Source organism: Argentina silus (genome assembly GCF_951799395.1).
Source record: "Argentina silus genome assembly, chromosome: 11".
Lineage (NCBI taxonomy): Eukaryota > Metazoa > Chordata > Actinopteri > Argentiniformes > Argentinidae > Argentina > Argentina silus.
In genome coordinates, this window is record NC_139665.1 from 3,802,109 (window position 1) to 3,822,108 (window position 20,000).

Consider the following 20,000-nt stretch of genomic DNA (forward strand, 5'->3'; position numbering starts at 1 on the left):
GGGCGGCCTCAGAGCACAGGCTGTCATACCAATCAATAATGGGCCTTATGTCCACCTGTGGGACACAATGTCTATGTGTGGGGCCTGATGTCCACGTGTGGGGCCTGATGTCCATGTGTGGGGCCTGATGTCCACGTGTGGGGCCTTATGTCCACCTGTGGGACACAATGTCTATGTGTGGGGACTCATGTCCACGTGTGGGGCCTGATGTCCACGTGTGGGGCCTGATGTCTACGTTTGGGGCCTGATGTCTACGTTTGGGGCCTGATGTCCACGTGTGGGGCCTCATGTCCACGTGTGGGGCCTGATGTCTACGTTTGGGGCCTGATGTCCACGTGTGGGGCCTCATGTCCACGTGTGGGGCCTGATGTCCACGTGTGGGGCCTGATGTCCACGTGTGGGGCCGGATGTCTACGTTTGGGGCTGGGGCATGGGCCTATTCATGCCCCTTTCCTCTCCCGCTGCTGACTGCACCTCCACTGTGATACTAGCTGTCCTCTCTCTCTTACATCACACACTGTAGACTGGCAGTTACAGACTTATAGCTAATTGGTTTTGCTCACTCCTGCGTTCCATTAGTGACTCCATCCCAGGAAAAAGCACATTGCCGACGGACCAAAGGGAAGACCAGGACTCTGACTAATGATACAGTACACACTGTGCTGCCCTACAACAAACCATACATTACGACCAGGCAATGTCAGGCAGGTTAGAGAAGCCCGGGAGTGTCAGACAGTGAATGGCCAGGCAAACACACACACACACACACACACACACACACATACACACACACGCACACACACACACACACACACACACACAGTAAATGCTTTGTTGAAAACCCCAAGAGACGGACATATTTCCCAATGTCATAGTGGTAACGTACACCCTGTGGCTGGATAAACAAGCCAACGCTTTGAATATGCAATTACATTCTTGTCATAACACATTGTGTACATCTCACAACCTGCCAGACCGAGCCTCCGGTTGCACCAGGTGGGTGGTGTCTGTCTATCCCCCCTCGTTGAGGTCAGAATCTTGCCTATTTTGCTCATTTAAAACCCTCCTCCCGAGAGCCTTGCGCGCTGCGGGTGTGTTTTGAAGAACGACACGGTTATAAAAAAAGAAAAAGAAAAAAGAGGAGGAGAACAGAGGAATGCATGGTTGTTAACTAACACTAATCTAGCCTTAATTGTCTTACCTCTAATGAGTGAGTCTGATTAAGTCACGGCTCCTCAGTTTGATTGGGTGGATTGCAAAGGACTGTTTAATGAGAAAGCTGTATGGGGCTGTTTAGCATTGAGGCTTGAGGTACAATGTAGCCACATGTGCAGTGTTTGTCAGGGGAGCTGGTGCTAGGTCCGTTAGCCGGGGTCAGTTCAACTGTTGACCTGTGTGAGAACCCTAACATGGCAGGACCAACCACACAGCGGCTCCACACGTGACCCTGGGGACTATCAGTACTCCATTAGAGATAATTTAGCCCTCCTCCAAGACATGTGGGGGCCACTAATGGAGACAAATTTCAATGCTCCAGGGCACCACTGTCAAAGGCTTTGAGTTAAAGCACCAATGGCAGCATAGCGCCCGGGGCGAATACCAAATGTGAGCGTGGGCATTGCCACAGAGCCTGCAGGAAAAGAAAGGGAAAAAAAAAAAAGAGAGAGAGAGAGAGCGCTCTCATCTTCTCATGCTGCATAGGGACACATTCTCTGTGGCACAGTGTCACCTGTCTGTCATCCGCTCGCTGTGCTCTGCTGTGTCCCCTTATCTGTGATGTACACATTCACAGCAGGCATCGGCACTCACATGGCTTGTACCCTGAATGTGCAATAATCAGCCTCATACAAATCAAAGTCAAATGTTTGCCAATGGGTTAATTATCTGTACATATTTGTACATATATTTGCCACGCGAAATCCGATGTTATATAACTTGGGTATTGAGGTATATAATAATTTAATGTAGATATGTATTGCTGCTTCAGTGGCACTATATAGAACATTGTTGAAAAAGAAAAAATCCTGTTTTTATGCTTTTTATTCTCTACTCTGCTGATCTAGGGCTGCAGTATTTTTTCCACTAGCAAAACTGTGTTTGAAACTGTGAAATATGTTTTAATCATTCAGCCTCTTAATGATGACAGTAGATTCATTATTAATAGGGCCTACCCTTCTACCGCTCTCCCACAACAGGCCGCGGCGCGCGGGTATTAGCACTAGCCACAGTGGCTCTATTTGATCTTTTGTAATTACAGCACTTTTTGCAGATTACATCACAAGCTGTATGTTAAGTAAAAAGGCCCTGGAAGCAGGATTTTTTTTTTTATACCCAACACGATTCCCATAGGCCTCTTTTTTCATGAGGCCAGAAAATATGCTTGAGCTTCTGGTCTATTTGTATCATCTATAAAGATGAAATCAGGAAATACTTCTGAAGCATGTACTTAACTATGTAATAAACTATAAAAAAGAAAAGAAAAAGAAGTGGGCAAAGTGCCCAACATTGGCTTACACTTCCACATACGGTGCCAATTTCCAATAAGAGCCATATCGTAAAAGAGGTTGCAAGCAATGTTGACCCATAAAACCAAGTTATGATGTCCCTTTTTGAAATCCCTTTGTTGAGGGAACAGGGGAGATAAGCCCTCTTTCATGTGCAGGATCTAAAGCTCTTTGTGATTTTATCAATATTCTATTGAAAGAACACATCACCCAAATATCAAATTCAGAGAATGGATGCTTAGATGGATGGATGCCATCTATGGGCCTGGTGAGTCAACAATATAATGTGTGTGTGTATACTTGCCTAAAGCTTAACAATACAGTTCTTAGCATCTTTGTGTGCAATACAGTGGGGAAGGTAAGACCCCTGTAATGGTAGAATTGATCACTGAATTTAGCTCTACATGGAGAGGAAATGATCCATTAAAAACCATAAACACTTAAATACCACTCACAGTTCCTCAGTGGAATTCTACGGGGTCGTGACATTCCACTGGAACATGATGAAATTCATGTGAAAAACACACCTCTCTTTCTCTCTGTTCACTGTCTCCATAGACAACCATCGCCACAGTCAGTCCAGGTCAGCGTTGGTGCGGCGAGAACAGGTGACGCAGACTGGGGAAGAGTCTGACTGGCGCTTTGCTTTCTGCACACGGGCACAAGGGCACATCCCGCCAGATGGGGAGATGGATTCAGTGCTCTCTTTAGGGCTTGCAGTGCCATTTGGCTCATCTCCAAATGGGCAATTTCACAGAGCGGGACGGCGGGTGAAAAAACAACAGCACATAAACAAAACAAAAGTAAAGTGGAAAGTGGGAGAAGAGGATTTTAAAACGTTTGAAACGGGCCTGCTCATCAGCGTAGAGACCTTATTGGGGCTATTGTTATTGAGGACGCACAGCAGGTGGTAATTAGCATCGGAGAGGGTGATGGGGGATCCCACCAGCTCAGAGTGGTGAGCTACTGCTGGAGCAGGAGGAGCATCAGACTGAGTTTTATTACAGTATTAGCAGGTACTATTGGATGGAGTGCCACGGGACCTGACCAGGATCAACTCCAAGACCTACTGAAGTCAAGACAAATATTTAGGCAACGGAAAGTTCCATAGGACTGGATAGTTTAGTGAATTCTGGATAAGTACCAACTGAAGCAGAGAGGAGAAACAAATGGTTACCAAAGGGTCTTTATCAGATTTGTGAAATTATGTTTATATGCATACAGTAGACATCCATATCCTGTACCTCCTGTGGATATCCACTGGACCCTCATTTGTCATGCAGTGAACTGAAGATTTTTGAGTGCTGGGTAAGACTGTTGTTTAATGTATGTGTAGCAGAATGCTGAATACATTAGCCTGCTGATGTCCCTCCCTAGATAAGTAAAGTGGTGTGGAATGCAAAAACCCACACATTTTTTTTCATGATATAACTGCATTATACATGTGTGCAGCATGCATAGCAGTTTTCTCATTATCAGTCAGAAAAGGAGTAAAATCTGAAACAGGGAATACTATTCCATTATTCCCAATGAGTCGAGCAGCAGGAGTATTCCATATGCATGCATGGATCAGGCTTAATTGCAGACAGGCATTCAGTTGGGGATCAGTAGGCATGGAGAAAGCGTGTGATCTGAGAGGTCTATGCTCTGGGTGTTGACACATGGTGGATGTGGACTGTCAGAGCCGTACAGGGGGCCCGTACTTAGAGAAGAGTGTAAATCTCGGGAAAATTCTCCCTCCCGGGACACAGAGATTAATCTGTATGCGTGGGGATGGAACTTTTTCTCAGGCTGGTTAGAACTACAGTGGTCTATAACATCTCAGCTCTTTCAAGCTGCTTATAAAACACATTGATCACGCAGCATCTTAAGAGAGCAGGGGAACCGGAGATGAGAGCAACGCAGACACAGGCAATCGTGTCAGACTCTTTCTCCTACACATATTGAGCAACTATACTCCATAGTGAAGGATGTCACACTGATTTACCAGTGCAGGATCCCATAGTGCCCTTAACTACAGCAGATGTGTGAGCTTCAGACTGGATCACACATCTGAGATAATAACTTCAATTCACTACCAGGCAGCCCCGTAGTACAGGAGCTAATACACCTAGTAGTGGAATCAATTGCTTGGCTTCACAGAGCTCACTGGTCTGCTCTGGGTCTCAGAACACCTTTCTGCTGCTCCATTACTGCTGTATGTCTCCTGCCTGCTCTTTTTTTCAGGAGGAGTAAATTGGCCAGAGGAAAGCCAAGAAAAACAGGCTGATCCATGCCAAGAGAAAGGCACTGAGCCTTCCGTATACCAGGGGAGCGATAAGGAGTGTCCAGGATAGCAGGGGGGGGGGAGACTATTGCACCTGCACTGGTCATCATCAAACTTCTCTATTACATCACCTAGCTGGGGGTGGGTTACAGTTAGAGACAGAGAAAGACAAGGACCTATCTAAGAGCACCTGGAGCTTCCATAGTCTACTTTTTAAAGAGCTGTAAATGAACCAAGAATACGCTGGTAAAGTGATTGCATCATCAACGAAGCTGTCTGGGGACGAACATAGCAAGTTGGTATTGGAAGGTCCATAGGAGACTAGTAAATAGGAGACTAGTAAATAGGAGACCAGTAAATAGGAGACCAGTAAATAGGAGATCAGTGAACAAAGTGTGATAAAAAAAAGCTGTATTTCAAGACGTGTGTACTAATAACATGGCTAACGTGACCAGTCGCTAATATATCGCTGAAAACCCATGTTTTTTTTTTTTTAAATAAATAAATCTTCTAACCTGTCCAGTTTTTCACATTGTCTCCGTTTCTGGGATGATGGAGATAAGCAAAATAATGAACATTCGTCCATTTTTATTACGGTGGAATCAAATTTGAATACCAAAACATATGATCATGTCAGCGTTACAGCGCCGCACACTTGTTTGGGCGTCTCTAGTGATGTTCCACGTAGTGAGAAAGGCCCTACCCCGTGACAGCTGTCCATCTGTCCACAACACTGTTCACTCTGTCTATGTGTTTGTCAGGTATGGTAATGCTTTGCCTATTGAGGATAACCAAACAACACAGACACCTGGCGCACATTGTTAGCTGCCACTGTGGGGGCCTTAATAGGCGGAGTGTGTAAGCCCCAGTGTTTGCAAGATGTAGGACGTTTCATTCATATAATGTGTAAATATGGTAAATAAACTCATGAGGGGGTCTGATGGGTAAACAGCTCCCTGTTGGCACATGGCCCACAAATATATGTTGCAGAACAACAGTCAAGGCTAGCACTACTCAGACTGCGAATCAGATTCCATTCATTATTGACCAACTCCTATGATTGGTGGAACTAAGAAGGACGGGCAGACAGACAGACAGACAGACAGACGTGCACACGCACAAACACAAACACACACAGGATTCGTCTGTACATTATGCATGCACATTCATGATGGCCTCCAATGTACAAAAGGTTCACAGCTCAAACTTTCTATGAAATAACCTCATATTCGAGGCCAGTCTGTAAACAAAAATGTAATTAACAGGACACATTATGCCTTTTTCAAAGCCATTTCATGTCTTTATACGAAAGGCCTGACTTCATTTGTCAGAATAACACACTTGTGTGAGGGTTGTTTCTTTATAGATGACTTCTATTTTGAGACTTAATTAAAAGGCCTATCAAGTTGGTTGTCGAACGAAGCTGCTTATTAACAAAGAAATGCCGCAGGGTAACTGCATTCTGTGACATTTTAAATTCATTTTCCGAGTATTTTAAAGCTACTCCTTTTACCCTTCTCAAAATCATGATAATTTACTCTTAGAATTATATAATTTGAGGTTTGAAAGTGAGTGAGTGAGTGAGAGAAAGAGAGAGAGTGAGAGAGAGAGAGAGAGACAGACTGAGACAGAGAGACAGAGTCAGAGAGACAGAGTACGATTGAGAGAGAAAGAGAGGTAGAACAACAAAGACAGACGACAGACAGGAAGCTGGAAAGAAAGTTGACATTGTGACATTTTCTCAAATGTTTCTGATGAAAGAGTTGCAGCTGTTGTTATTAAGCCTTTGCTCTACTGAAGGGAGACAGACAGAGAGGTGACTGTACAGACAGACAGACAGGCAGACAGACAGACAGACAGACAGACAGACAGACAGACAGACAGACAGAGAGGTGACTGTACAGACAGACACACAGGCAGACAGACAGACAGACAGACAGAAGCAGAGACAGTGTGGTGGTCAGTGGTCAGTGGTGTGGTGGTCAGTGGTCAGTGGTGTGGTGGTCAGTGGTCAGTGTGGTGTCCAGTAACTGACCTGTGAGGTTCCGTAGGCCCAGCTGTTTGAGGCCGTAGTAGCCACCCCGACGGTAGTTGAGGAAGATGGCGAGGGCGTAGCGGCCCTCGTACAGCTTAGTCCCCCTGACGATCCGCAGGTTCTCCAAAGGCAGGTAGTCAAACTGGTTCAGGGCCACCAGGACATAGCCTGTCACCTCCCGGATAGACTGCATGAGGACAGGAGAGAAAGGACAGGAGATACAACGTCACTCAGGGTAGCATTTACTGGAGGGCATGGGTATTTGACATTGATCCATTTGATGTGGACTGGTCATGATCTCTCCACCTTTCATTCATCCTGTCATCTATTACTTCTATAAATGTTTTGTTGTTGAAATGTTGGAAGCACTACACGGAGCTGGGACAGACAGGTTGAGTGATGGATCACTATAAGCAAGAGGAAGTTGGCAAGGTTGTTTTTTTAGTGCACTTCTTCAGGCAGGAGTTTGTCCTCGGCTCAGGGTTGCCAGAAAACACAGAAGAGGATCACAAACTTTTTAGTTTTTTTTATCTATCTACCGTACAAGCAGCCGTTAACTTAGGCAGGAAGGACGTCCCATCACAACACTGTAATATCACTTCAGGAGATAATAGCTCCTGAGCTCCTAAAAAAAAGACTCTCCTATCACAAGCTCATATCAATCACTCTGACATCCAATCACAACCTCAGACACGGTGTCATTGCCGGGGACCAGGGATGGGTTTACGCAACGGGGGAAGGGGTGGAGGTGGTTTCCAGGGGCAAAATCGCCCCTCGGGTTAGACTGATCTCCCTAGGTGGCTCTGCGGCTCTCTGCTCATGAAAAATGGATCTGAGGAGCTGACACAGCACACTGGGCCGTCAGTGACAGCTGTCAAACACCAGTCACATTAACACCAAGCTCGCCCCCCATTGGCAGGTTCTAATCAGGACACTGGGTTTTGAGAAGGTGAGATTCCTATGGATCCATATGCAAGGCATAATATTGACTCCTCTAATTGCTATGTTTTTGGAGAGGCAGTTGTGATTTGATGGCTGAATTATTTATCAGTGTTACCTTGTCAGGGGAAAGCGCTTGTATACATTTATGGAGGCAGTTGTATTTTGTCAGTGCACATGGTACAATTGATATTCCGTGTAAAAATACACTTTCTGAAAGTATGAAAGAGCAAGCTGTCCAGAAACAATTTAAAGTAACTAACACCGTTGCCAAGGCATGACTACAGTTGTTAAGAGGCCTGTACAAAAAAGCGTATTTAATGACCAGAGACAGGCCAGTAATGATGTGGATGATTTGCTAGTGGTGAGCTGGAAATGAGTAACGCATGGTTTGATTGGCTTGTGACCCTGAGGGAGGCTTGAGGAGACTGACAGCCAGGATGTGGCGTGAAGTGGTTATATTTCAGTGAATAGCAGGTAGCTGATCGGAGCTTAAGTCTGTGTACACAGCACCCCCGTCATAAGGGGTATTGAACACAGCACACAATGGGCCGAGGAAAAACACTGAAGTGTCTTATTAGCAAGATTACCATGTGTCAATCACGGACAGAAAACAAGGGAGAAATACAACAAAGAATCCATATCAACGCTCCTTTGAATGACACATTGTTCAGAAGGGAATTCTGGTGAGAGGCGTTCCATTGATATCTATTCATTAATAATTATACAAAGCATACATAACTAGCATAAATAACCCCACACCAAACTTCAACTTTTCTCCTGAAATATTCCATCATTTGGTTATCATTGAAAACTTTCAATCTCTGACTCAGACTCTCTGAAACTGAACTGAAGCAAAGGAGGATATCTCAACTCTTCTCCGGGGGCCTGCTGATTTGGTCCCATAGTTTAGAAGCGTGATGTTTCACTGAGATGTCCTGACAATAACCCCATGTTTTCTGCCCCAGGCCGGGGGTACCACTGTGGTTGGCCCCAGCGTCATTAACTGCACAATAACACCCTGGTGCCTGCCGGTGGCGCTGTGGCGGAGCACAGGGGGACTGATCTGTACCAGACCCAGCTGTAGGCAGCAAAGGCTGGCAGACACCCCAGTGCCTCTGCTGTGCCCTTTTTCTGCCAGCCTCCGGGCCCACGGCAAACCTAGCAGAAACTGTTTCCCTGTTACTTAGCAACCGGCGGAAAGTTTTCCACCGGAGAGAGAGAGGGGACAGTGAAAGAGAGAGAGAGAGAGAGAGAGAGAGAGAGAGAGACAGATAAAAAGAGAGAGAGAAACAGAGTGGTAGGATTTCTGTTGTAATTTACCTAATTCAATTAAAGGATTACATTGCTGTGTTTTTGCACCCTCTTTAGGTAATTTTGTTTAGCCTTGATGCTATTTAATTTCCCTCGGTTCCTAAATTGTTTTTGAAAGCCAGTGGATCAATAATTCTTCGGCTCCAAGAGCGGCAGGAAATGAGGAGAAAGAAGAAAGGTCCAATGAGGTCCAACGGGAGGTAAACAGAAGCACCTGCCTCCACTTTCTAGCTCCACACTGACTTTCCTCCCAACAACAGACACAGAGATGATGCTCAGAAATACTGTAGCCTCCTCCTCCGTGCCGATATCCCCTAAAGAGTTCAACTGCCCTGGGGATGTGGATAAAACCTCAGGCTCAAAGCTAGAAATGTGTGACTCACACCACCACCAAGCAAGTCATTGTTTTGGAAAACCTGTCAACAGGTTCAGAGTAATCCTAAACTACTGGCTAATTTGATGTATCTCTAAAAAAGGATTGGATGATGGTCCACATGCAGCTCCACAGAGCCGTGCAGCTTTCCAACACACAACACAACTGTCACGTGACACGCACCATCTACAATATATGCTAACGGCGCTAATGCGCTACGGCACAGCTAGCGGAAGGAGCCCACAGGTCACTCTCCCATAATGCATTTGGAGGACATGGGTCCCCCTGGCATCTTCAACCATGCTGAGCAATTAGCAACATACTGTAGTGAACTCACTCAAACAAACACCAGGAGTCCCAATGGCTTGTTTCTTCTCTGTTTCTCTCTGTTTCTCCTCCAGGCAAAATGTAGATTTTACATTTGTTTGCAAATCGTGCTTTGCAACTTGAGGATATTCTGTGTTGAGGGAAACATGGCCTACAGTCGAGCCAGAGATGATTTATTTATTCACAGCTTCTTAGATGGCGTGCCTGACTGTTTTTGTCTGCAAACAGAGCTGACACTATGACTCAGGCTTACAGCTCTGGCACCTTAGTTACAGGGATGCAACATATTTCTAATAATTTATTTACATTTACGGCATTTAGCAGACACCTTTATCCAAAGCGACTTACAACAAATACATTTGTTTAAGTAAGTGAATCGTCTGTCCATCAGTCATCATAAGATAAAGTAATCAATGCTCAGACCAGGGGCCATAGGCAGTTTTTTAGTTTTTTTTATTAACAGGAGAAAAACTTGTACAGGGGGGTAGTGGGGGTGAAGAGGTCTTTAGGAGAGACCATTAAGATGTAGCCTGAAGAGTTGGGTCTTCAATCTACGGCGGAGGTTTGGTAGTGAAGCCATTCATAGATTACATCCTATCTAGCTAGCTTAACTGAATCAGAGACGGTGGACAAGCAAACTAGCTGCAGTATTCTACATTTTATGTGTTTTTACCTCATGGCATCGAATACAATGTCTTTTTCATGTCATTTGTGTTATTATGCTTATAATAGTGCTTATAATAGTGCTTATAATAGTGCTTATTGAGCCATTGAGATCATTCTGAGAGTAAAAGGCAATGTGCCAATTTAAGCATCAAGGTCTGCATGGTTCTCTTTCAGTCGACTCAGTTTGATCCCTCACTATGGGATATGCACCCTTGTATACCTTTCTCTGAAGACCGCTATTCAATAACACCAGGTACATGCCGGTGATGCTTGCAAGAGAAATCACCCGTCCCAATAAAGGGACGCAGCAACATCCTCACGTGTTGGAATCCACACACATGACCGCATCTACCGCTCTGCAGCCGTTGGTGTATGACACAACAGTGTCCAAGGATACTATTGTATAACTATTCCAGCCATTGTATGATGATCAGTCATAGAAGCACCTCAGATTTCTAACAGGGCACAATAGCCATGCCATGAGAGAGTGGTGACTTCCATTGTACAGACCAAAATATTTGGTACAGATTTGCCCACAGCATGCTTGTATTCTGCAGTTTAAACTTGATTTTCATCAACCTCAAACCCACTGTGCAACCTGTGGTGTAAGTTGTCATATTGCTGAGTCTACCTAAAACACTGCTGGCAATATGAAAAGATGGGACAGCAATGTTCCTTTCCTTTGACACCTTTTTGGGTTCAAATATGTTTAAGGACCATGGAGGACTGCCAGACAGCATATGTGCCTGGAAATGCAGCAGCCCCCCTCCGGCTCCATGATATCATCAACTCTGCAAACCCCCAGACGTGGTAAGTCAAATACTACGATGATCAGTCATAATATGATAGTGTGAAATAACACTGTTAGACCCCTAGAACTGCTGCATTTGAACTGTAGGACCATTATGTCTTGCTCATTGTATCACTGCAGCCATGAAAAAAGGATCCACAGACAGCAATCTCCCTTCAGCAATGACATCGAGGCCTACCTCAGGCACTATGCAGGGAGATCTGTTGGTGACGGATACAAGAAAGCCGATCGATCATACTGAAAGATATTCCTGAGATGACTCATGACTCTTTACACGTCAGAATTTGCGGAGGATTAATGTGTAATTAGATATGGGTAGAAATCAAACCGTTGAAACAACCTCGAAATGACCTCTTTTCAACTTTCACATGTGCCCCTGAAATGAACGTGGCATCAACGTCTCACACAGCCGTTTTTTCAACGTTTAATCAACGACAAAATGTTTACTGGGATGCCAGGCTTTACTGAGATTGAAAAGAGGTATCCTCATCTGTTCAGTGGTGGAGGGGAGATGTTAGAAGATAACACTTGCTGAATCGCTACACTGTGCAGTAGTCTGTTTTGCTGGCTGTGTTTCAAAGTAAGCCCTGGTGTTCTGGTTTTGTTTCATCAAGTTTTGTTGTTTTATCATGGCATGTTAAAAATAAAAAAAAAACTTGAAACTTTTTTTCTGGTGCTATTTATTGACTCCCTTTCTACCCTTTCTTTTGTACCACCCTCCCCCCTGTAGTTTCACGGCAGATTCCCCTCAGCTTTTTGAAGTATTCATAGATTTGTAAATCACTTTACTATGCTGTATCCAAAAACCTCTACAGATATGCTATGAATCATTAATGCGTATTGCTTTGCATGTCACTTTCTAACAGGGGCAATACATGCTTCATATGTTTGGAATGAACAATTAATGAATGAGTCGGTATAAGTCATTTTGCCCTTATGATGATTGACCCTTATACAAGTGTATTGTAATGGCCCTGAGCCTACAATCATACTGTACTTATAACAATGCACATGAATGCCGCTTACTGGGTTTTCACAAATGTTGAACAAGTTCGCTCTCCAAATACTGAACTTCACCTGTCAATCCGTGAGCTCCATCCAACACACATTTAATGCAAGTTAGAATTTAATTTCAGTTAATTACACAATTGTGATACAGGGCAAAGACCAATTGTTGATTGTATGCCTAAGAGGTCAATTCTGAGTGAACAAATCTATAGTTTGGGGGGACTTTGCTTTTGACATCCATTCCCAATTGAGTCTGACATACTGTACTGTTCCACTCTATCTATGGGATGTAGGACACATATGTTACAGAAATACTTTATAAAAGGATATAGGACATAGATGTTACAGAAATACTTTAGAAAAGGCTGACACAACATTTATGATGGTGTTATGAAGTGTTTATGTCAGGTGTTATGAATGTGTTATGCACACCCCTTTCATATAAAGTGTAACAGAAGAGAAAGTAGGAAAGCAATTGAGATGTGCATCGGGAAGGACAGGGTAACGGACAGGGGAAGGGAGAGGAGGGTGAGGAGAGGAGAGGAGAGGAGAGGAGAGGAGAGGAGAGGAGAGGAGAGGAGAGGAGAGGAGATGACAGTGACTGTGTTTGAGTGCACAGAGATAGGGGGAACTGAAGTGGAGCACAAAGGATCCATATTTTAACGCATAATTAATAGTCCACCTGTTCCTGTCATCTGGATGAGCGAGAGAGCGAGAACAAGGAAGAGAGAGAGCACGCGTGCCAGGGAGAGGGAGAGAGAGAGCGCCGAGGAAAAAGTATAATGACACCATTACCAAATACAAGAGATGGAACACATATTATGGTGATTACTGCTCATTTCCATACATATAGAGCACTCCGTGCGAGTCAAGGAGAGAGCAGCAGTGCATGTCGACTGTGTACTCTAGAGGCAGCTGGGATAGTGCTGGCACAATCACACTCCTCCATGGAGCAAAGTCAATGGGCACCACGAGTGCTACTGTACGTACTCAGTCTCCTCACCCAACCACTACGGCCTGACACGCAGTAGTGCACTGCTTTTGTTGACAGTCTTTCGATGATTCACTTTAGACTGTCCAAGTCAGACCACTTGAGATCAAAGGAATAGTAAAGCCCTCGTAAAATAAGGCCTCCATAGATTTCTAACTCACGATTGTGTCTAACGAGTGTTACTGTACGACAGCTATTTGCATCTGTTGCGTTGCCAATGTAGCGTAGCACTTTTGCAACCCTTAGAATGAAATGGTTAGAAATGGTTTTGTGATGCATCTACGTAGGCCATATAAAGGTTTTATGAAGGCTTCATTAGACCTTTTAAATCTTGAAAAGGTATCTGTTAACTCAAGGACGGATGTACTGAATGAACCCTCCTATCCTTCTCCTCTCTGGTTTTCACTTGAAATGGAAAGCACTTCAAACACAAGCGACTGTGAGTTTTGAACTCACACAGTGGCTTTCATCTCAGAGGCATAAAGGGACAAGGAATTCAAGTCATTTGATGGTGTTTTCTTAACTAACCACCAATATCAAGGGGGAAGTCAACATTAAACTTTGCTTAATCACTAGTCATTTAAAAAGAGGATGTCTGAGGGAAGTTACTCATGCCTTCAAATGACTCTAAAATTGTGATGATTAGGTTCCTGCTGTCCCTCAATTATGTGTATTCAATTCCTAACCATAAGTGTAAATGATTAGGACCAAGATAAGGTCATTCAGCCCTTTGTACATTACAAGTCAGGGCCTCCTTGCTTGGCAGTTGACCTGCTGCAAGAGTTACAGAGTTGCATGGTAAAACGTCATGTCCCCTACAACCTCAATGGAACTTCATGCATTAATAAAGGTTGAATATTAAAAAGTACAGAAATACCAATACATTTTAATCTAATTGAAGTGTACTTTTAGTGTAGACAGAAATATGCTGGTGACACGTTATTAACACACTTCTAATATAGTTCATTCTATTTGACAGTCGCTTTGAATATAACTAAGATTACATTCTTGTGTTGAAAGCACATTTCAGATAATCTTTGTCTACATTTAAAATCTAAATTATGTATATATAAAAATTATGAATTAAGAGGAGTCAATTTACCATATTTCAAGTATAATTAATATGCTAAAAACCTACAAATATGAAATACAACTTAAATACAATTTAAGATGGGTCATTTTAGTATCCTTTAATATACTTGAGCATATTTAAACTCAAGTATACTAGAAATATAATACTTAAAGAGCAGAGCGTGTGACTCTTTGTTGTTATTGTGCTGCCGGGAGAGTCTGTGTTGGAGATGAGAGATGACACAGCGATGTCTGAAGGAATGTCAGGGGAGGATGGCGCTAGGTGCAGCTGGGTGACTGGTCCTCGCTGTGATGTTTATTGCGTTGGACAGCGAGACAGTTTCATATCAGCCTCCGGCCGTCCACTGTGCCACGAACCACGAATCTCCTGCACCTGTGTGTAATTGTCACTGATGCTTTATGTACCCTCACTTCCCTTCACTCCCCGCTGAGTCATTTGCTCACCGTTTGTTGGTCGCATCGTGAACGTAAGTTATTGGAACATACGAGTACTGTTTTGGAGACTGTGTTCTCCCCTTTTATTTTCGAGCCTTGAGTCTGTGTTTGTATCCTGTTTTGGCTGCACTTCCTTCAGTAAAGATCCTTTTGTTTGGTACCGCTACCAACTTGTCTGTCTCCCTTTATCTGCATCGCACTTGGGTCTGCTTACTAAAACAATTACCATAACAAAACGTTACAACGCCCACGAATCGGCTTTGTTGTCAAGAAACATTTACAGGCCTTGAAACAAAATGGAAATTACAAGACAAAGACTCATGCCATGTCAGAGGAGAGGGCCTAAACATGGACAGCCATCTGATGCTAGAAGATGCTACAATATTAACCATTGTGAATATTAAATAAACATGGTCGCCTTAGCTTTGAAACAAAGAAGAATAACAACGTATGGTGTCTCATGTACAGAATCACACACATTAAATACCATAATGATGTAGCTTGCAGGAGGGTTATACACGATGCAGTATTTAAATAACATACTCAGAGCATGTGAGCCAGAGCCCTGACTCCTGTATAGATTACAGTGAGTAATGGTAGATATAGATGTAAGCCAGCTCCAAGCCCCTGGCTCCTGTGTCTAATCCCCTCATTATTCTTGGCCAGCCACAGAGATAAAGAGAAGCAGCGGGGCTCCCTGAGGAGAGGGGCCAAATTGCTGCTAGGGCTCCAGGTGCTCCTGGGGCTCAAGGGGGCTGAGTGGTCTCCAGGGCCCCCTGTGACAGTGCTCTCCTCTGGGGGGAGCCGAGGGCCTAAGCATCCCTACCACCATGATGGATAGACCCAGGAATGATGGAGCAGGGCAGTAACCAGGTAAAAAAACCCACACAAATTGTATGATCATGTTTTGGGTACGACAGGGGAGTACAGGGGAATGGTCTTGAGGAGAGTTTTGTTTGACTCTTTCAACTCTATACCGTCATGGATAAAGCTGAAGTGTAGTAGAACACACACTATACAGCATGTGGTAAGAACACAGTCCAGCCAGTCCCCAGGTCAGAGTATTTCTGATTAGCACATGGCAATGAAGCTTTGACATCACCAAACAAACCAGGGGAGAGCTGTGGTAATAGGAGCCTCCAACGTGTGTTTCACAATGGAACAAGCAAAATTAGATTCTCTGTCCCCTTAATCAGCTCAAATGTGAAATGCGCAAACTATTCAGGCCAGGTAGCGAGGCAGCTGTGGGCTGATTACTATCGTGTCAGATTTGATCATTCTTGTCTTTTTAGCCTGTTTAGAGAAAAGTGGGTTTCACAGCCATTTGTCTCCAGAGTAAATTGATCTTTGTCACATGCTCAGACGCTCTCCAACACCACACACTGCGTACCAAACAACTTAATCAGTCCACATTAAATTGTTTTAATGGCGGATGGATGTCTGACGGAGAGGAACACGGGAGACGCTGTGAGGGGGGGATGTTCTGGCGTATCCGATCCCTATGCGCTCACTTCTCACTGACATGACCTGACGTGATACACACAATTCCCATGTACCATGTGCTATACTGTAAAACTAGAAGGCTTGGCTGAACACACCACCAAACTAGCATCTCTTCGAACAGAACAATGGCATGGCCGAATGAGGGGAAAAGTGCATTTTTCGAAAAAGGACACTTGCTGAGTGCAGCAATTACCCATCCTCTCAGCCCTGATGTGCAATGATTTGTGACGACGGAGGAATGTGATGACTGGATGATGACTGGCTCGACCGGAGAGAGAGAGAGAGAGAGAGAGAGCAGGAACAGAAGGAGATGGACGAAAGTATGAGGTTAGTATGAGATTTCTTTTTGACAAGAGTGTGAAATTCTGACTCCTCCACTGGAGGCATATCCCCACCGCAGGACAAGAGAGAGGCTTCAGGGAGAAACTCCGGCATGGCTGGCAGGAATAAGGAGCCGTGATGAGAAAGGTATCACTCGGTCAATGACTAATTTACAGGAGGCTCCGAGACATTCTTATGCGGCTCCTGTAGTCTGGAGGTCAGCCGCTGGGCGTCTGTGAATGTTCTAATCATTGGCGGCTGGGAGTGGAGGGGTGAGTCAGGGGGTACACAGAGGGACCTCCATGCTGCATCCCAATCAGACAGACACAATATAAATGTCACTGTCGCTGAGGAACGCAATCTGTTTCCTCCGCGCCGCATGGCAGGCGACGTGACGTGGCGCATATTTGCCAAAAGCCAGCTGTGAGAGGCAGATATTAAAAACCCACCGAGGGAAACAATTTACACAGACTCATAAATTAAGCTGCTGTGAATACGCATTTTAATATCCGTGCAGGGGCTGAGGGCAGTGCCGGGTACATAGAACACAGGGGCTCATGTCAGCACTATGGCACCTGCCGGGGCCACTGCTTAGTGACACTTATGATTCACTTAGGACTGTACCCGGGAGAAAGTTTCATTATGGTACTGCAGCATCCTATGGCAGGTGACCTGCTTCCAGTACAGTGTCATCACACTGTAAACTGATGGGCATAATAGGACTACTGCCCAAGAGGAGTGGGTGATTGCTTCCTCCATCTCTGTCTGTCTGTCTGTCTGTCTGTCTGTCTGTCTGTCTGTCTGTCTGTCTGTCTGTCTGTCTGTCTGTCTGTCTGTCTGTCTCTCACTCTGTCTCTCACTCTCTCTGTCTGTCTCTCTGTCTCTCACTCTCTCTGTCTGTCTGTCTGCCTGCCTGCCTGCCTGCCTGCCTGCCTGTCTGTCTGTCTGTCTGTCTGTCTGTCTGTCTGTCTGTCTGCTTATTTGTCCTCTTCTTACCCCCTCTCTCATCCTTCCCTTCTGTGTTTGTCTATTTTCCTCATTACCTCATTACCTCATTACCTATTACATTATTCCTCATTACCTATTACATTATTCCTCATTACCTATTACATTATTCCTCATTACCTATTACATTATTCCTCATTATTCCTCATTACCTATTACATTATTCCTCATTACCTATTACATTATTCCTCATTACCTATTACATTATTCCTCATTGCCGTAGGAATGAGAAGAGTGGACAATGAGAAGTGTGGATACAAAGTGAAGTGAACAACACAGTGTTCATGGGAACACTCTTCATGAATATGAGACTATGAAGAAAAATGAAATGCATACAATGTTGTACAGCCTACGTGGCTTTGATCATGGTAACATTGAATGGGTATTCTCTAGAATGGATTCTGTAGATAGAAATTCGAGGGCAAAGATGCTGGTGGTGAAATACATGATGAAGGTAGGAATGTAGGAGTAGTAGGGGGAAAACCCAGTTGAAAGAGACGGAGTCAGAAAAGGGAAACGGGGGATATGAGAGTGAAGAGTCTCAAAATGATACATTAATTCCTCTCTGCCCTGTGCGTCTGTGTCCATAATTTGAGATAATGACGGCATCCCAGCAGGACCACTCAGTGCGAAGTGATTTAGAATTGATTTAGTGCATTAATTAGGCCCCTGTTACGCCAGTGTCATGGCCAATATTTTACAATTTGATAAGCAAAAAGATGCGCAGGGGGATCATTCTGATGAATAGGAAGAGTTCAGTCACGGCGCGCTTTTACGGTCCTACCTTTTAATTTAACAGTAATCACCTTCGCGCCCCAAAAGCAGCAGCAAGGATTTAATTTCACCTCCGAGACCTCTGCTCTGCACTGTGTCTGATTTGATAAGGCAGACACAAACACACACGCGCGCGCGCACACGCAAACACAGGTAAGGAGGGCGACAAAAACAGCAACTCTTTGCAATTCGTTGAACAAAGATCAGAAATAACACAGCAGCAGAATTGCACTGAACAAAAGGGCTCCTTGAAGCAAGGCCACGCGTCTCGGATAAAGAATGCTCTTGTAACATCTCGTCCTGTTTCTTAGTTTATGTTTGTCTTTGTTTCATGTTATTGATTTATTGTTTCCTGTTTATTTTTGTGTTACTCACCTTGTCTCTCGTTTCAGACACTTCACCACCTGCCTGTGTGTGGTTCCCGCCTGTGTGATTGTCTTCCCCGCCCTGATTGGCTTCACCGGTTCCTCATCATCCTTCCCTGTGTATTTAGTCTGTGTGTGTCTCTGTGTCATACGTCCCAACATTTCCTAGTGATAAGTATTTCTGTTTTTTGATCTCCGAGAGTGTTTATTGACTTTGCCTTTTTGCCTCCCCCTTTGCGGATTATCTGCCTGCCTTTTTGAACTGCCTACCTGTGGAATGCAGACACAATAGAAAATATTTTAACATGGGCACATGTTACACTGAAAAGCACTGGGGAGCCGGGTTTACCAGATGGAGATGCTGTGTGTACAGTAGGTCCTGCTGGGGTGTGTGTGTGCGTGTGTGTGTGTGTGTGTGTGTGTGTGTGTGTGTGTGTGTGTGTGTGTGTGTGTGTGTGTGTGTGTGTGTGTGTGTGTTGATGCAGTCGTATGGCTGCGTTTGGTGTGTTGTAGAGCTGCATCTGGAGGTGGTTTATTTAGAATGTACTCTGTGTGTTCTTGTTGTTTAGCTGTGTGTGTGTGTGTGTGTGTGTGTTTGTGCGTGTGTGTGTGAGTACCAGGTGTGTGTTATTTCAGACCCCGGTGCTGCTAGGCCCCATCTCGATCAGGACTGGTCTAATGGGACAACAGCTCTCTCTCAGCTGGAGGGCAGGAGACCCAGAGGCCCTCATAGTGACTATTAGCTCAGCAATTTAAGAAACCCCCCAGGGAGTTTACACAGTCCGGTCCAGGCCAGGAAAAACATTTTAGAAAACATCTCTGCGGTACACACCAGGGGCATTCACAGACTTAGAGGGGCAATGGGGGCACTTTGTGAGTGGCAGGGCAAAGGGGCGGGGTTTTTGCCCCCCCCCCATGGCCCATAACAATCAACATACTGTATGTCATATCATGATATGTTGTGTTGCTCAGCTGCTTTTTGTTATTTCTGACAGAAACAAGGCATTCAGGGGCAATGGGGGCACTTTGTGAGTGGCAGGGCAAAGGGGCGGGGTTTTTGCCCCCCCCCCATGGCCCATAACAATCAACATACTGTATGTCATATCATGATATGTTGTGTTGCTCAGCTGCTTTTTGTTATTTCTGACAGAAACAAGGCATTCAATATAATGGCTTTGACAGGAAGAATATTCAGCATCAGTTGTCACTTGGCTGTGGTTAACTTGATTCTCCCACCCCAGTATGTGTTGGGTAACATATTCCTGTTCCAG

The 20,000-nt window shown here is 44.6% G+C and overlaps 2 protein-coding genes across 2 annotated transcripts in view; both read right to left on the minus strand.

The window, feature by feature from the left end:
- acadl (acyl-CoA dehydrogenase long chain) overlaps positions 1-20,000 on the minus strand; it is a 402,840-nt gene that overhangs the window by 102,935 nt on the left and 279,905 nt on the right. The gene's annotated exons all lie outside the window — the stretch shown is intronic.
- Positions 1-20,000, minus strand: part of LOC310812118 (receptor tyrosine-protein kinase erbB-4-like) — a gene marked incomplete at both ends in the record, with an annotated part of 111,598 nt that overhangs the window by 41,683 nt on the left and 49,915 nt on the right. Inside the window, one exon of the mRNA XM_083680539.1 lies at positions 6,806-6,992. Coding sequence (XP_083536665.1) covers positions 6,806-6,992 — 187 coding nt within the window. The remainder of the gene's footprint in view (positions 1-6,805; positions 6,993-20,000) is intronic.